This window comes from Rana temporaria, chromosome 6 (assembly GCF_905171775.1).
Source record: "Rana temporaria chromosome 6, aRanTem1.1, whole genome shotgun sequence".
Classification (NCBI taxonomy): domain Eukaryota; kingdom Metazoa; phylum Chordata; class Amphibia; order Anura; family Ranidae; genus Rana; species Rana temporaria.
The window spans coordinates 19066546-19085380 of NC_053494.1; the positions used below are offsets into that span (position 1 = coordinate 19066546).

Genomic DNA, 18835 nt, shown 5'->3' on the forward strand with positions numbered 1-18835 from the left:
GTTTACATCCACTTTAAGCAAACAGGTTCTCTTTAGATATAGGCTCAGACCAAGAAACGTTATTTCTGCAAAGGCCACAAATAGCTGCTCTAAAAAGAATTTAAGCCACTGCCAGGAAAATACAAAAATAAAGGGCACATAAAATGGTAGTATGAGCTTATGGATATAAATAAATAAATCTCCTGGTTTAAAAAGCTGTATTAGAGGACTAGATATTCCAGCTTGGCAGCACACGAAGCATGCCCTAGTTCAGCATAAAAATAGGAAGCATCAGGGGGGGAGGGGATCAATAGCTGTCCTTTAGCCAGCCGTCATTTACCAGCTTTCCCCTAAAAGTAAAAAACAATTTGTTCACTTATTAATTAACATAAAGTTAATTTGTCGATTTTTAAAAGAAGGATACTATTCATATAAAACAGAGGTCTCCAAACTTTCTAAACAAAAGGGACTACTTAGCGTCTTTCAGACTTCAGGGGGGGGGGGTGGACTATGGCAATTGGGAGTAGAGAAGGTTTTGAGGTCAGTGAAGAAAAATAACAGTGCCCCATCATTTGTTTCAGTGGAAGCAAATGTGCCTCATCATTGGCGTCAATGGGGGGGGGGGGGATTGGGCCCCATTGTTGATGTCATTGGGCCCCATCATTGGTCGCATTTAGAGAGGAATAGGGCCCCATTGTTGGCATCATTGGGAAAAATAGTGTCCCAGCATTGGTATAAGTGGGAGGAATTGTGTGCCTTCATTGGTGTCAGTAGACCCCATTGTTGGTGTCATTGGGAGAAATTGTTGCCCCATTGTTGGTCCCATTAAGAGGAATAGTGCCCCCATCATTTGGCCCCATTGTTGGTGCAATTGGGAGAAACAGAGCCCCATTGTTGGCATCATTGGGAAAAATCGTGTCCCAGCATTGGTATTGGTGGGAGGAATTGCACCCCTTCATTGGTGTCAGTAGACCCCCATTGTTGGTCTCATTGGGAGAAATGGTTGCCCCATTGTTGGTCCCATTAAGAGAAATAGTGTCCCATCATTGGGCCCCATTGTTGGCATCATTGGCAAAAATCGTGTCCCAGCATTGGTATTGGTGGGAGGAATTGCACCCCTTCATTGGTGTCAGTAGACCCCCATTGTTGGTGTCATTGGGAGAAATTGTTGCCCCATTGTTGGTCCCATTAAGAGGAATAGTGCCCCATTGTTGGTGCAATTGGTAGAAACAGAGCCCCATTGTTGGTATCATTGGGAAAAATGGTGTCCCAGCATTGGTATTGGTGGGAGGAATTGCGCCCCTTCATGGGTGTCAGTAGACCCCATTGAGAGGAATAGTGCCCCATCATTGTCATTGGGCCCCATTGTTGGCGTCACTGGGAAAAATTGTGCCCCAGCACTGGTATTAGTGGGATGAATTGTGTCCCTTCATTGGTGTCAGTGGAGAGCAATTATGGCCCCAGGGCGCCGGATAAAAGCAAGCAAAGGGCTGCATTTGGCCCCAGGGCCGCAGTTTGGAGTCCACTGGTAAAAAAGTGTGAATTACACACGTGTGCCCCACTGCATAATCAGAAAATAAAACACATTTGCAGTAAGTTTTCTGCATTGGCTCCTTTGTACCCATCTGCTGATTGGACAATGGATTAGCAGTGATAATTCTATCATTAGGGAGGTGATCCAGAAAGCAGTAAAACTGGAAGTCTAGCTAAACCCGGAATGTAGAAGGGCGACCTTTGTGCATGTGTGGCAGAGGGAAGAAATCATCTGAATGCCTAAGCAGTACTTTCCATCTTACAATAACAAATGATACAACAGTACACTAGAAAAAGGAATAGGCAACTGAACTTGGTATTCAGCAGTTGGCCTGAAAATCTACTTCATGCATTAATGATTAACATTAAGGGTTAGATCTTTTCAACTTCAATTTACAGAGCCTGTTCAAAGCAATACAACAGGTTCTTTCTCCTCGAAGCTCACAGATACCTTTGTTGGTATGTGTGTTGGAAGCCTCCAATCTGCGTGTTTGGAACTTGCACTTGCCTTTTTTTTCTGCCCATATATAAAAGCGTCTGACCTGGCTACACAGGCCAATCGCTGCACCCCGAAAGCAAGGCATACACTGTTCGATTCAAACCGTTAACCACTTGACGCCCATATATGACGCCCTGGGCTTTGTGGAGCTATATCTATAGCTACAGGCATCATTCAGATATCGGCATTTTCAGCCAGCGATTCCCAACAGCAGCGCTCGACAAAATCCAGGCGCCCGGTCGCAATTGCGACAAGAAATTGTGACCTGGCGCCCGGGGAAGCTTAGGCCTGCAGAAGGGCGCAAAGCCGCGGCCTCAATTATCAGCGGGCGCACCGCGCGATGGGGGCACGCGGAGACACAGGATCCTGCGTCTCCGTGCGCCCCCACCTCGCGATCGCGGCGCGCCCGCTGCCAATTGGGGCCACGGCTTTGCGGCCTTCTGCAGGCCTAAGCTTCCTTCTGTAATCTGTTGCCATCTTGTGGTGGCCGTTGGCATTACAAGTAAAACTGCAGTTCTAATGTGTTTTTCACCGTTTTCACTGCCATCTCCTTCCCTCTAATTAGAGCCCCCAAACTTTATATATATTTTTTATTCTAACACCCTAGAGAATGAAATGGCGGTCGTTGCAATACTTTGTCACACCGTATTTGGGCAGCTGGCTTACAAGCGCACTTTTTTTGTGGAAAAAATACACTTTTTTTTAATAAAAAAATAAAAAAAACAGTAAAGTTAGCCCAATTTTTTTTTTTATATTGTGAAAGATGTTACGCCGAGTAAATTGATACCCAACATGTCACACTTCAAAATTGCGTCCGCTCGTGGAATGCCGACAAACTTTTACCCTTTAAAATCTTCGTAGGCGACGTTTAAATTTTTTTACAGGTTGCATGTTTTGAGTACCAGAGGAGGTCTAGGGCTAGAATTATTGCTCTCGCTCTATCGATTGCGGCGATACCTCACGTGTGGTTTGAATACAGTTTACATATGCAGGCGCTCACGTATGCGGTCGCTCCTGCGCGTAAGCTTGGCGGGACGGGGCGCATATCTGGCTTCTAACTTTTTTAGTTGGCTCCTAGATTCCAAGCAAATTTGTCAAACCCTGCCCTACACCATAGGAACAATCATAGCGGCTGTTCCGCCGCTTGATCGTTTCCACGGGCGGCGAAAGGGGACGTCCCCCCCTCCCACCGGTGCTTCTACCAACTCACCTGTGCGATCGGTGAGTCTGTGACAGGATCCGCCGGCCCCGGATGGTGAACATAGTGATTTCCAGCGGACCAGATGGTCGCCGAAGTCTCTATGATCGTCGGAGGCCGGGCACGATGTTATGTCGTCACGCCCTGCCTCTGCATTCAAAAAAACTGTGCCGCTTTGCCTGCGAAGTGGTGATCTTTTTTTATTTATTTTTTAGCCTTCCCAGCCTAGAGGTGAGATGTGGGGTCTTATTGACCCCATATCTCACTGTAAAGAGGACCTGTCATGCCATATTCCTATTACAAGGGATGTTTACATTCCTTGTAATAGGAATAAAAATTATCAAAATTGTTATTTCTTTTTAAAAGTGTAAAAAAAAATAAAAAAATGAAGTAAAATTAACAATAATACTAATATATATATATATATATATATATATATATATATATATATATATATATATATATATATATATATATATATATATATATATATATAAATATATATATATATATTTTTTAAAGTGCCCCTGTCCCCATGTGCTCGCATGCAGAAGCGAACGCATACGCAAGACCCGCCCACATATGAAAATGGTGTTCAAACCACACATGTGAGGTGTCGCCGCGAACGTTAGAGCGAGAGCAATAATTCTAGCCCTAGACCCCCTCTAACTGAAAACATGTAACCAGTAATAAAAAATTTTAAACGTTGCCTATGGGGATTTTTAGGTACCGAAGTTTGGCGTCATTCCACGAGCGTGTGCAATTTTGAAGCGTGACATGTTAGGTATCTATTTACTCAGCGTAACTTCATCTTTCACATTATGCAAACAAATTGGGCTAACTTTTCCGTTTTTTTTTTTTTTTAAAGCATGAAACTGTGTCACCCACGCTCCTGCACCTCTGGCCAAATGCGGTACTGCACACGAGTCAGGATTTTGAAAAAATAAAAAAAGCTTGTATTGCGGAACGCTCGTTAACCGCGTTACTCGCAATCCGAGGTTCCACTGTATTAGATTATCAGAAGAGGCCCCAAAATATATAAAGCTACCGGGAAGATTTTCACATAGTAAAGAGACACATACCGACTGGCGCTCCAAAAGCTGCCGACACGCCAGCGGCGGCCCCCGCCGACACGAAGTCCCTCTTCTCTGTGTCCCTGCGGAAATACTCGAAGATCTGCAAAGACACAAAATAATCACTCAAACCAAGTCATGCTGTGAACCCCCGCGACCAATCCTTCAAGTAAGGCCTCAGGACTGAGTGATAACAGACTGCAGGGGGGGGGGGGGGGGGGGGGATTTACTAAACACTGGAGCACTCAGAATCTGGTGCAGCTGTGCATGGTAGCCAATCAGCTTCTTTCTTCCGCTTGTTCAATTACGCTTTGAGAATACAACCTGGAAAACGATTGTTTCTATGCAGAGTCACACCAAATTTTGCACGCTCCGGATTTAGTAAATTCCCCTAAAATGTGTATCTATCCCAAGAACAGAAAAATGTAATCTATTGTAGCTTTCTTTAGATGTGATGGTTGCATTTGTTTCATTTGTTTAAGCTTTTATTCTTTTGTATGCACCCGATGATGCTACCAGTAAAGTCGGTCATAGACGGATCAACATTTTGATCAAGCTACGAACTAAAGTTGCTCAATCGACTCCAGTATAGCCAACCTGTGGGTTTTTTTTCATTCAATCACTGCCAACAAGCAATGCAAGGCTTTCTCCCTGGTGTGGAGTGTCGTGCTCGCCCCCTCCCTTGGACTACAGGAGAGTCAGGACGCCCACTAACACACAGCTCCTTTATCTGCAACATAGAAAGCGTCCTGACTCTCCTGTAGTCCAAGGGAGGAGGCGAGCACGACACTCCACACCAGGGAGAAAGCCTTGCATTACTGTGTGGAGTTACAGACAGAAGAACAGGAAGTAAAGATTTCTCAGAAGAAATAAGGACATTTAAAAGCAAAACGGAAGGATGAGGTAAGTTAAGGAGGACTGCACTAAGGGAAAGGAACATATTTAGGGGGGGAAAAAATTGTACCTTTACAACCCCTTTAAAAGTCAGCAGCTACAAATACTGCAGCTGCTGACTTTTAATGAAAATCGGACTCTTACCTGTCCCAGGGTCCATCGATGTGGGGGAACGAAGCCACGCTCCTCTCCCCCTGCTCTCCGCGGCGCCGGCATCACTACTGTGACTGGCCGGGCAATCATCTGAATCATCAAAAAATGACATGCCGAATGTAGCATGTCAGGGGGTCACCTTCCCTTAAAGTGGAAGTTTAATTTTTGAGTGGAACTCTGTAGCTGCTGACTTTTGATAAGGACACTTACCTGTCCTAGTCGTCAGCGATGTCGGCCCCCGCCGAGGCCGATCCTCGATCCTGGCAGCTCCAGGCGCCGCCATCCACAGTAAGGGAAACAGTCAGTGAAGCCGTGCGGCTTCACTGCCCGTTTCCTACTGTGCATGTGCGAGCAGTGCGGCGCTTTGTGAATGGGCCGGCTGCTTTTTGGGATACACACAGTTTACAGAATGCAGCGCGCCCCATTCACAAGAAGAAACCGAGTGTAGGAGGAAGAAGAGAACCCCCCACGGAAGATGAAGAGGCAGATTAGGCACTTCCGCATAGCAACAGCTATTTAGGGCAAGTAAAACATTTTTTTTTTTTTTTAGATTTTTGGTGGAAATTTTTTTTTCAGGGTGGAACTCCGCTTTAAGTAACTGCTATTTTAAAAATGTCTTATATAAAATATAAAAGCCTGAGTCAAACACACCAATTAGAGTCACAACAATTTTTCTTAGGGTGGCTGCTGTGGGCAACACAGGCAGTTCTAAATGTATAATGCGGCGATTCTATTAACCTGTGGCGTAACACAGCCAACACAAGCCACAGAACGACATCTGGTTCCTGGAAGATAGAGCTTACCTTAAAGTCTTTCTTGAGTGACGTTGACCTGCCTTGAGAAATACCGGCTGCCACCACCGCTCCGGAATGAATCATCGGCCCTTCCTAAATACAGAGGGAACACAAGTCAGCACAGTGCTCTTTTTTTCATTCAGTTTAAGAAAAATATAAAATACCAGGATGCTGGACTACAGGTACAGTACCTATGCAGAACAAAGAAATAGGTTCACTTAAAGGGGTTGTAAAGGTAATTTTTTTCCCCCTAAATAGCTTCCTTTACCTTAGTGCAGTCCTCCTTCACTTACCTCATCCTTCCATTTTGCTTTTAAAATGTCCTCATTTCTTCTGAGAAATCCTCACTTCATGTTCTTCTGTCTGTAACTCCACACAGTAATGCGAGGCTTTCTCCCTGGTGTGGAGTGTCGTGCTCGCCCCCTCCCTTGCACTACAGGAGAGTCAGGACGCCCACTAACACACAGCTCCTTTCTCTATCTGCAACGTAGAGAGCGTCCTGACAAGGGAGGGGGGCGAGCACGACACTCCACACCAGGGAGAAAGCCTTGCATTACTGTGTGGAGTTACAGACAGAAGAATAGGAAGTGAGGATTTCTCAGAAGAAACCGCCGGGCACCCGCGATCGCTTGCTACAGAGCGAGAACCGGGAGCGGTGTGTGTAAACACACAGCTCCCGGTCCTGTCAGGGGAGAAATGCCCGATTGTCTGTTCATACAATGTATGAACAGCGATCTGTCATTTCCCCTAGTCAGTCCCACCCCCCCTACAGTTAGAACACACCTAGGGAACATAATTAACCCCTTCCCCGCCCCCTAGTGTTAACCCATTCCCTGTCAGTGGCATTTTTATAGTAATCAATGCATTTTTATAGCACTGATCGCTATAAAAATGCCAATGGTCCCAAAAATGTGTCAAAAGTGTCCGCCATGTCGTAGTACCGATAAAAATCGCTGAACGCCGCCATTACTAGTAAAAAAATATATTAATAAAAATGCCATAAAACTATCTCCTATTTTGTAAACGCTATAACTTTTGCGCAAACCAAACGCTTATTGCGATTTTTTTTTTTACAAATATGTAGAAGAATACGTATCGGCCTAAACTGAGGAAAAAAAATGTTTATATTTTTTTTGGGGGATATTTATTATAGCAAAAAATATTCATTTTGTTCCAAATTGTCGCTCTATTTTTGTTTATAGCGCAAAAACTAAAAACCGCAGAGGTGATCAAATACCACCAAAAGAAAGCTCTACTTGTGGGAAAAAAGGACGCCAATTTTGTTTGGGAGCCACGTCGCACGACCGCGCAATTGTCAGTTAAAGCGACGCAGTGCTGAATCGCAATAAGTGGCCTGGTCTTTGACCAGCAATATGGTCCGGGGCTGAAGAGGTTAAACAAAAAGGTTTTTAAAGTGGATTGCAGTTTGATCCATTTTTCCTACGATTCAAAAACATCTCCAAAAAGGACCTGCTGTGTTTAGAGAAACAAAGCAAACCCAACCCAGCCTTAAAAAGGACATCCGCATTGTTTTGTCTGTCGTCCCCCCACACACACACACTTACCTTGCCCACAGCCAGCCCTCCGACTACAGAAAGTATGACTCCACACACCTTCACCAGCAAGGTCTGCCAAAACACAGAAAAGAAGAAGAAGATATTAACTGAAGAATGCAGGATAAGTGATAGAGGGTGGGGGGGGGAGTGAGTGAGAGAGAGATTTTTTTCCCCCCTTACCTTAAGTCGCACAACATGTGGAATTTTCACACCATTTAGGAAACATTTAATCTGAGGAATTCCGCTTCCGGCTGCCACTGGCTGGAAGGTAGAAGTAAAAAGGAGGTCTTAAACTTATAGAAAATTATGAGATAGAGATATATATATATATATGAATATATATGAGAGAGAGAGAGAGAGAGAGAGAGAGAGAGAGAGAGAGAGAGAGAGAGAGAGAGAGAGAGAGAGAGAGAGAGAGAGAGAGAGAGATGAAAGAGAGAGAGAAAAGAAAGAAAGAAAGAAAAAGAGTGCGAGAGAGAAAAAAATTATATTAATATTTTATATATTCTGAGAGAGAGCTAGCGAGCGAGAGAGAGAGCTAGCGAGAGAAAGAGAGAGAGAGCGAGAGAAAGAGAGAGCGAGCGAGAGAGCAAGAGAGAGAAAGAGAGAGCGAGAGAAAGAGAGAGCGAGAGAAAGAGAGAGCGAGAGAAAGAGAGAGCGAGAGAAAGAGAGAGCGAGAGAAAGAGAGAGCGAGAGAAAGAGAGAGCGAGAGAAAGAGAGAGCGAGAGAGAGAGAGAGCAAGAGAGAGAGAGAGCAAGAGAGAGCGAGAGCAAGAGAGAGCGAGAGAAAGAGAGAGCGAGAGAAAGAGAGAGCGAGAGAAAGAGAGAGCGAGAGAAAGAGAGAGCGAGAGAAAGAGAGAGCGAGAGAAAGAGAGAGCGAGAGAGAGCGAGAGAAAGAGAGAGCGAGAGAAAGAGAGAGCGAGAGAGCGAGAGAAAGAGAGAGCGAGAGAGCGAGAGAAAGAGAGAGCGAGAGAAAGAGAGAGCGAGAGAAAGAGAGAGCGAGAGAAAGAGAGAGCGAGAGAAAGAGAGAGCGAGAGAAAGAGAGAGCGAGAGAAAGAGAGAGCGAGAGAAAGAGAGAGCGAGAGAAAGAGAGAGCGAGAGAAAGAGAGAAAGAGAGAGCGAGAGAAAGAGAGCGAGAGAAAGAGAGCGAGAGAAAGAGAGAGCGAGAGAAAGAGAGAGCGAGAGAAAGAGAGAGCGAGAGAAAGAGAGAGCGAGAGAAAGAGAGAGCGAGAGAGAGCGAGAGAAAGAGAGAGCGAGAGAAAGAGAGAAAGAGAGAGCGAGAGAAAGAGAGAGCGAGAGAAAGAGAGAGCGAGAGAAAGAGAGAGCGAGAGAAAGAGAGAGCGAGAGAAAGAGAGCGAGAGAAAGAGAGAGCGAGAGAAAGAGAGAGCGAGAGAAAGAGAGAAAGAGAGAGCGAGAGCAAGAGAGCAAGAGCAAGAGAGCAAGAGCAAGAGCAAGAGCGAGAGAAAGAGAGAGCGAGAGAAAGAGAGAGCGAGAGAAAGAGAGAGCGAGAGAAAGAGAGAGCGAGAGAAAGAGAGAGCGAGAGAAAGAGAGAGCGAGAGAAAGAGAGAAAGAGAGAGCGAGAGCAAGAGAGCAAGAGCAAGAGAGCAAGAGCAAGAGCGAGAGAGCGAGAGCGCGAGAGCAAGAGTGAGCGAGAGAAAGAAAGAGCGAGCGAGCGAGCAAGCGAAAGAGAGAGCAAGAGAGCGAGAGCAAGAGAGCGAGAGAAAGAGAGCGAGCGAGAATAAATAATCAAAGCCTTACCTCCACAAAGGCGACAATTGATGACCCAAACATGACAATGACAGCGTTTAAAGTCACCCAGAGCAGCAAGGAGATGGAGAGTCCTCCTTTCGCTGTATACATATCGATATCTAACAGAGTTCTGGATAAGGAAAATAACCTACAACAGCAGCTGCATGCTTTTATACATATATGCGCATGAGAATCTTTTGAGGAGCAAGCAGGAGGGTGTTTGTGAAAATCCTCACATAGAACTCACCTCACTGTGCAAAATATTCAATCTGCTGCAGGCAGAAGGAAGCATTTCCTCAGTCTCCTTTCCTTCAATGATCAGACCGCAACATTGATAATTTGTAGCAATTCACAAGGCGAGAGATGAGACATAGGTGGACACAATCAAGAACTGCAGTGTCACCAGGATTTTCACGATTGTGTCATCTGTGCTGCCATCTCAGTTCAGGACGTACACGCTGACCCCGAGTGATACCTGAACAAAAGATGGCGCCACCCTTCTGGAGAAAAAAAGCTGATAAAGGCAAGAACAGTTGTAGAATCCTGGGGCCGGATTCACGTACAGCGGCGTATCTTTGTGCGGGCGTAACGTATCCTAGTTACGTTACGCCTTCGCAACTTTTACAGGCAAGTGCCGTATTCTCAAACGAAAGTTGCAGTGGCGTAGCGTAAATAGGCCGGCGTAAGCCCGCCTAATTCAAATGTGGTAGATGTGGGCGTGTGTTATGTTAATTTTATGTGACCCCACGTAAATGACGCTTTTTACGAACGGCGCATGCGCCGTCCGTGAAAGTATCCCAGTGCGCATGCTCCGAATTAACCCGCAAGAAGCCAATGCTTTCGACGTGAACGTAAATGACGCCCAGCCCTATTCGCGAACGACTTACGCAAACGACGTAAAAAAAAAAAAAAAACATTTGACGCGAGAACGTCGTCCATACTTAACATTGGTACGCCTCATATAGCAGGGGTAACTTTACGCCGGGAAAAGCCTAACGTAAACGGCGTATCTGTACTGCGTCGGCCGGGCGTACGTTCGTGAATTCGCGTATCTAGCTGATTTACATATTTCTAGGCGTAAATCAGCGTACACGCCCCTAGCGGCCAGCGTAAATATGCAGTTAAGATCCGACGGCGCAAGAGACTTACGCCGGTCGGATCTAATACAAATCTAGGCATAACTGATTCTAAGAATCAGGCGCATAGATACGACGACTCAGACTCAGAGATACGACGGCGTATCTCCTTTGAGAATCTGGGCCCTGGTGTTTTGGAAATACAGCATTTCCAGTACTTACATAGCCTGGTTGAAATAATACAAGTCCATCTTCCAGTTTAACCAATAAATACTAATAATACACCACATTCTATAACACCACCCCAAATAATAACCAAACACAATACCAACATACCTTCGGACAGGCTTTGACAAATTTGCTTGGAATCTAGGAGCCAGCTAAAAAAGTTAGGAGCCAGAAAACACACCCGTCCCGCCAAGCTCGCGCAATTGCGACCGGGCGCCCGGATTTTGTCGAGCCCTGCCTTCGGACAATTGTTGTCGGGATTCCCGACAACAAATATTGGCTGTGCATGCTCTCAAATTGTTTGACAAAACATGTGTTCTGTCGGATCATCCTATCGTGTGTAGACAAATCCATCGGACAAAAATCCAAAGTACGGTACAAAACGCGCATGCTCCCGACTGAAACAGACAAGAATAGCAGAAGTTGCCCCAAGGGTTTGCGGTAAAGAGCTGAAAAACCATGTGGTTTGGTGAACGTTGGCTGAAAATGTTCTGCTGTCTGCATGCAGAACAAGTTCTCGGCCAACGCCCCCTTCGCACAAAAATGCCCGGGAAAAGTCAGATGAAAATCCAATCGTGTGTACGGGGCTTTACAAGACTTCCATTCAACCAATTTGCACCCCATCATTAGGACTATGCCCATCTTACCACTCCAGCAGCTTTGAGTCCTCCAGATACTAGCAGAAATACATCAGAAAATAGTACAGATTTTTTTCTTAATAAAAAGATACTGCTTTTAACGACTTGGTATTTGATATTGGCCAGCTGCTCCACCATGATGTCAATAAAGCAGGCGATGAGCCCGGTCAGAATTCCGATCAGTCCACAGATGAGCCACCGCGTTACTTCCACAGTGCGGAAAGCCTGGGGCAAAAAGGGAACACCATTAGGGGAGTTCTAGGAGAGGAATCATTGGGGCTTCCAGTGGGTTCTGCATTCCCCTCCAAGTCTATGGGAACACAAAGCCCACATAAAGCAGGTCAAATGCACCCGTCAAGAGTATCAGGATTGGATTTGCTCGTCGCCCATAAAGCGGAATTTCACCCTAAAGCGAGTTATGCCTTGTGCCCTCCCCACTCCTTCCTCTTTGGTTTTTGGAGGGGTGGGGGCGTATTTGGCACATGCCCACTCAAGAAAGGGCCCGCTCTGCCGCTTCAAGCTGGGGTCATGCCGTGATTGGCGGCTCCCGCAGGCGCGGCGGTGACATCACGCGACTCCGGCCAGTAACAGAGCCGAAGTTCGCCGCCCCGGATGGATGAGGGGTGAAGAATGGACACTACCAGCCAGCGAGGAAAATTGGCTTTGGTTTCAGGTAAGTGACACATAATGGGCTACTGTGCGATGCAGAGATATAGATATATATATATATATATATATATATATATATATATATATATATATATATATATATATATATATATATATATATATATATATATATATATATATATATATATATATATATATATATATATATACGCCATTACTTTAAAGATGGATATCTCGGTAACGGCAGCAGCCGCTGCCACAACTGAGATATCAATATTTCCTGTGATCGGTCCTTTAAACGATAGCGGTGGTCTCTGCAGCAGATTCGCAGCGAGATCACCGTTATCGGCGGCGGGAGAGGGCCCCCTCCCGCCGCTTACCGGAGCCCTGTCGGCAGAGGCGATCGGGTCCTGTCTCCTGCTCGGCTGGGATACAAGTGAGGGCAAGATGGCCCCCACCTGTCTCAATAGCATAGCAGGGCGGAAGCGACATCAAAACATCACTTCCGCCCATGCTTCTTAAAAGGCACATTTTCTTGTAATTTTTTCAAATTACTAATTTTTTATTTATTTTTTGCATTTTAGTGTAAATATGAGATGTGAGGTCTTTTTGACCCCGGGTCTCATATTTAAAGCGGTTCTCCACCCTAAAGTGGAGTCCCGCTGATCGGAACCCTCCCCCCCTCCGGTGTCACATTTGACACCTTTCAGGTGGGAGGGGGGGTGCAGATACCTGTCTAAAGACAGGTATTTGCACCCACTTCCGGCCACACGCTACGGGCAAAAGACGGGTTTTTCTGACTTCCCGTCTGTCGCCCGTTGTGTGCTGGGAACACTCGGCTCCCAGCACACAGCGTGTGAGCCAATCGGCGGGCACAGCGCGACTAGCGCATGCGCCGTAGGTAACCGGGCAGTGAAGCCGCCATTTTTTTTTTAGTGTAAAAATGAATAAAAAAAAAAAATAAAGAAGCGCCCGCACACGGGTGAGGTATGACCACGATCGTTGGAGCAAGAGCAATAATTCTAGCCCCAGACCTCCTCTAACTCAAAAGATGCAACCTATAGAATTTTTTAAACATGGCCTATGGAGATTTTTAAGGGTAAAAGCTTGACTCCATTCCACGAGCGGAATTGTGAAGCGTGACATGTTGGGTATCATTTTACTTGGAGTATTGCAATGACCGCCATTTTATTCTCTAGGGTGTTAGAAAAAAAATATAACGTTTCTGGATTTTTCAGAAATGTAACATTTAAAAAAAAAAAAATGTTTTAATCTTGTAAACACCAAATCTGAAAAACAGGCAAGGTCCTTAAGTGGTAAAAGTAGAAAAACAAAATACCACCAGATTAAGCCCAGGACAGAGAAAAAGTAAAAAATAAAACAAAAAAAAACAAAAATAACACACTTAAAGAGGAAAGGTCCTCATCGAGTCCAAAAATAGGGAATCTGAGGAAGTGGAGGCTGTTATTGTTTGTATTACACTGAACAATTACAAGCTTGTGCTATAAAAACTAACACAAATAAAAGGTTTGTTCTTGTAGACATTCTTGATTTTACACTATAAAACGGGGATATGCAATTAGCGGACCTCCAGCTGTTGCAGAACTACAAATCCCATGAGGCATAGCAAGGCTCTGACAGCCACGAGCATAACACTCAGAGGCAGGATGGGACTTGTAGTTTTGCAACATCTGGAGGTCCGCTAATTGCAAAAGCTTTACAGGAGAAAACAACAACAGGGAAAGAAATTACCGCATGGTTTATCCTTCGCTCCTCTTCAAGGAATAGCTGGTTGTCACTGTTGTCATAATCCAAACTCTAGGAAGAAAGAAACATGGGTAACAAGCTGACTTCTTGCAAAACATTCCTGCTGGGAAACAATGAGCTTCATTTAAAGTGATATTTAAGTTACAGGTGTAGTCAGGTGGGTTACAACCCCCGATGGCTGTTTATTTCTCTGGAGAACCTTGAAGCGGTATTAAACCCAAAACCAAAATGCAATCATTAGATGGCTGCATTAGTTTTACTTTTAGGGCCAGTTCACGCCATACACAGTTCTGTTCAGTTCTGTGTGCTTTTTATCTGCCCAAAATGCATGTGCAGTGCTTTCCATGTATTCCAATGGCTCTAGTTCACACCATGCAGTCAGTTTCTGCACCGGAAACTGACTGCATGGTGTGAACTAGAGCCATTGGAATACATGGAAAGCACTGTGCATTAGAGCTGCACGCTTAATCGCGGAGAGAATCGCGATCTTGATTCTCCTCGCCCGCGACCTCCCCCGCGATATTTGGGTGCGGCCATAGGAAACACACTGGCCCGGATTCAGAGAGCAATTGCGCCTGCGTAACCATAGTAGCTTAGACGAACACATACCTCATATTTGAGCGAGAGCAGGTTCTCAGTGTGATGAAAGTCTTTCAGAATCATGGAATGAAGTTCTGTTTCCTACAATAAAAACATAAATAAAGAGTAAAAAAAAAAAAAAAAAAAATAATGTACAGCTCTCATGGTGTACCAGTACAGTCAGGTGGAAATGCTAGCTAAGGCAAGTGGCGAGTTGAAGGAGCTGCAGCAAACCTTTCATTCCCCTACCGATAGCCGATGGAGTCCTATGCAAATATCAACTTCCTGAGAGTCGGCATTTGCACAGGCTTAGGCATACAAACCCCCCAAGCCACAGCACCCTCGTCCCCAGGCACTGAGCCCTGCCTTGCTGGGAGTGGCGTGTCCATTACTGCTACACTTACAACTGCAGGGTTTCAAGGCGCTCCGCAGCAAAGAGGCGGTAGTTTAGGAAATTAAAGATATGCTGCAGAGGGGGTCCGCTATTCGTCATTAGCCAATGTTAGTAACTCAAAACGGCAGTATACAGTATGTTTTTTTTTACGTTTACTCAAATATTTATATACAGAAATCTTGCGAGGATCACCTACTCGTGGCTGGTTTATGGTGAAATTATGTTCTTTCTACTTCCGGGTTATGGCGCCAACAGTGCTCACTGGAACATTCAGAAGTTTAGAAATCCTTCTGTAACCAATGTCATTAGTATATTTTACAACAATAAGGTTGCGAAGGTCTTGAGAGAGCTCTTTGCTTTTACCCATCATGAACTGTTTCTTGTGTGACACCTTGGTAATGAGACCCCTTTCACACTGGGGTGTTTTTCAGGCGCTTCAGCGTTAAAAAAAAAAAAAATAAATAAAAAAAAAAAATCACCCCGCTAGCACCCGCAGATCGCGGCATGAACGACGGTATAGCGGCAGCGCATCCAGCGCTTCAGTCGGAAAGTAGCCTTGGGAACATCTAGAAATGTTGATCGTGCCCAAGCAGTATCCCTGCTTGGTACCCTTTGTCTTGAACGTCTCCTAAAATATAGCAGCGCACTTCCTGGCATGTGATGTACGGCAACACTTGAAACGCATGTGAATTGCAGAGGAATGCGAGAAGGTTCCTGTGTGAATTGGAACTCAAAAAAGAATGGGCTCAAGTTGCACCACGTTGAAACGCATGTGAATCGCACAGGAATGCAGCACTGTTCCTGTGCAATTGACATATAGGCTATAGCGTGAACCGGGACTCAAATTGCACCGCGCTGAATCACACGCAGATCGCACAGGAATGCAGTGTGGTTACTGTGCGATTCACATGCGGGTTATAGCGTGACCCCAGGGGGTTAAAGGGGTTGTAAAGGTACAGTTTTTTTCCCCTAAATAGCTTCCTTTACCTTAGTGCAGTCCTCCTTCACTTACCTCATCCTTCCATTTTGCTTTTAAATGTCCTTATTTCTTCTGAGAAATCCTCACTTCCTGTTCTTCTGTCTGTAACTCCACACAGTAATGCGAGGCTTTCTCCCTGGTGTGGAGTGTCGTGCTCGCCCCCTCCCTTGGACTACAGGAGAGTCAGGACGCTCTCTACGTTGCAGATAGAGAAAGGAGCTGTGTGTTAGTGGGCGTCCTGACTCTCCTGTAGTCCAAGGGAGGGGGCGACCACAACACTCCACACCAGGGAGAAAGTCTTGCATTACTGTGTGGAGTTACAGACAGAAGAACAGCAAGTGAGGATTTCTCAGAAGAAATAAGGACATTTAAAAGCAAAATGGAAGGATGAGGTAAGTGAAGGAGGACTGCACTGAGGTAAAGGAAGCTATTTAGAAAAAAAAAAAAAAAAATTGTACCTTAAACCCCTCTAAACTTTAGCGAACACTAAGAGGAAAGGATTTCTCATCTTAAAATTTCTACGACTCACCGCTTCCAGGTTTTCATCTCCGAGGTCCACTGTACTCAGCTGCCCGATACGGAACAGGGCTGAACTAGAAAACTAAGCAAAAAATAAAATAAGGAATCTGTTAAAAAAAGAAATACATAGTATGTTGTATTACACACAAGTGAAATGAGGGACACAAGTGAAATGAGGGACACAAGTGAAGTGAGGGACACAAGTGAAGTGAGGGACACAAGTGAAGTGAGGGACACAAGTGAAGTGAGGGACACAAGTGAAGTGAGGGACACAAGTGAAGTGAGGGACACAAGTGAAGTGAGGGACACAAGTGAAGTGAGGGACACAAGTGAAGTGAGGGACACAAGTGAAGTGAGGGACACAAGTGAAGTGAGGGACACAAGTGAAGTGAGGGACACAAGTGATGTGAGGGACACAAGTGATGTGAGGGACACAAGTGATGTGAGGGACACAAGTGATGTGAGGGACACAAGTGAAGTGAGGGACACAAGTGATGTGAGGGACACAAGTGATGTGAGGGACACAAGTGATGTGAGGGACACAAGTGATGTGAGGGACACAAGTGATGTGGACATTCGCATTAGTTGGTAAAGCGGAGTTCCAACCACATTAACACATTTTTAGAAGAAATATATTTTATGAGGCAATCACATTGTTCACATACGTTCCACCTACTATGAAAAAATCCGCCGCCGATCTCCCGAGTATTAGCAGAAAGACACTTATAAAAACCGCTCTTGGATGTTCTCATTTTGCTTGTGGGCATGTGAAGCCCACAAGCACTTACTTCCTGTAAACTGTGATGATCTGCGACCATCAGGCAGCACCCTGTCCCATTCTCGCGCAGTCTAACCGCACCACGCGATTCTAGCCCTCGGGGAAGCGCACCGACTCCTGGGAAATCATGACACGCATCTCCCAGGAGCAGAGGCGCCAAACGGAAATGACGACAGGAACCGAGGTGATGAAGCAGGCAGATTTTGTGGGACCACATAGCAACGGCTATTTAACTGCTTGAGGGCCTCCGCATGACGATATACGTCGACAAAATGGCGCGGCGGCGTACATGCAAGTCCGCTTTAAGATCTCAGCCGTGGGTCGCGAGCGGACCTGGTCCTCTTCTCCGTGACCTTCCCCGTGGGAACAGCGGACCCGATCATCGCCGGTGTCCCGCGATCGGGTCACAGAGAGGAAAAACAGGGAGAGGTAAGTGTAAACAAACCTTTCCCCGTGCTTCCTTGTGTGGCTGTCACTGATAGTCTGTTCCCTGTCATAGGAACGACGATCAGTGACGTCACCCGGCCAGTCACGCCCCCCACAGTAAGAATCACTCCCTTAGGGCACACTTAACCCCTACAGCGCCCCCTCCTGGTTAACCCCCTTCACTGCCAGTGTCATTTTTACAGTAACCAGTGCTTTTTGTATAGCACTGTTTGCTGTAAAAATGGACAATGGTCCTAAAATAGTGTCAAAAGTGTCCGCCATAATGTCGCAGTCATGATAAAAAAAAAAAAAAAAAAATCACTGATCGCCACCATTACTAGAAAAAAAATAAAAATAATCAAAATGCAATAAAACCAAACCCTATTTGGTAGACGATATAAATTTTGCGCAAACCAATCAAATGAATATTGCGATTTTTTTTTACCATAAATAGATAGAAGAATACGTATCGGCCTAAACTGAGGAAAAAAAAAATAGTTTACATCTTTATTGGGAGGATATTTATTACAGCAAAAATTTAAAAATATTGAATTTTTCTCAAAATTGTGGCTCTATTTTTGTTTATAGCGCAAAAAAATCTAAACCGCAGAGGTGATCAAATACCACCAAAAGAAAGCTCTATTTGTGAAAAAAAAAAAAAAACACGCCAATTTTGTTTGGGAGCCACGTCGCACGACCGCGCAATTGTCAGTTAAAGCAACGCAGTGCCGAATCGCAAAAAGGAACCAGGTTCTTTTACTTGCATAATGGTCCGGGGCTTTAGTGGTTAAAGACGAGTTAAAAAAAATAATATATTAAATGGTTTTTAAATTTATAATATGCACATTAATGGCAGTTTTTTTTTTTTTTTATGGGAACTCCACTTTTATATGAACTAGCAGCTCTTTGGATGCCGATAATCAGATGCATTACATTGTAGCGCCTACGCGTTTGTCCTTCATATATTCCATACATTTGTCTCAGCACATAAAAACACGACCGTATCTTTTTCGTATCAGCGCGATGGTGTAATTCTTTTCCCATATTACCAAATCTGAGGTCTAGCTGGCCTTGCAGTTCATCATGGGGTTATGTTGAGGTCTAAAGTGTGTGAATAATTTTGATGGAATACAAAGAAGAATATAACTGCATCTGAGCGCCACAAACTAAAAAACGCTATAATACTAAATTTGTAATATTCAAAGCACATGGAGAAAGAAGGCGGCTGGGTCTACCGGAACTTCATAATCCGGAACTTTTTGTGACAATACTCCTGACCGCTTCCCATTTTTTTAAAAATAAAAACGATTTATGAAATAAGAGCCGACGCGTGAGTAACAGGGCCTGCAAGGGCACCCTTCTTCAGGGCTTGAAGAAATGCTACGATTTGAGAT

The 18835-nt window shown here is 45.0% G+C and overlaps 1 protein-coding gene across 1 annotated transcript in view; it reads right to left on the reverse strand.

Annotated features, from left to right (window-relative positions):
* CLCN7 (chloride voltage-gated channel 7) overlaps nucleotides 1–18835 on the reverse strand; it is a 76487-nt gene that overhangs the window by 38228 nt on the left and 19424 nt on the right. Inside the window, exons 2-10 of the mRNA XM_040356386.1 lie at nucleotides 16248–16319; nucleotides 14376–14447; nucleotides 13752–13817; nucleotides 11462–11594; nucleotides 9437–9546; nucleotides 7860–7940; nucleotides 7689–7751; nucleotides 6133–6216; nucleotides 4292–4385 (exon numbers count right to left, since the gene is read on the reverse strand). Coding sequence (XP_040212320.1) covers nucleotides 4292–4385; nucleotides 6133–6216; nucleotides 7689–7751; nucleotides 7860–7940; nucleotides 9437–9546; nucleotides 11462–11594; nucleotides 13752–13817; nucleotides 14376–14447; nucleotides 16248–16319 — 775 coding nt within the window. The remainder of the gene's footprint in view (nucleotides 1–4291; nucleotides 4386–6132; nucleotides 6217–7688; nucleotides 7752–7859; nucleotides 7941–9436; nucleotides 9547–11461; nucleotides 11595–13751; nucleotides 13818–14375; nucleotides 14448–16247; nucleotides 16320–18835) is intronic.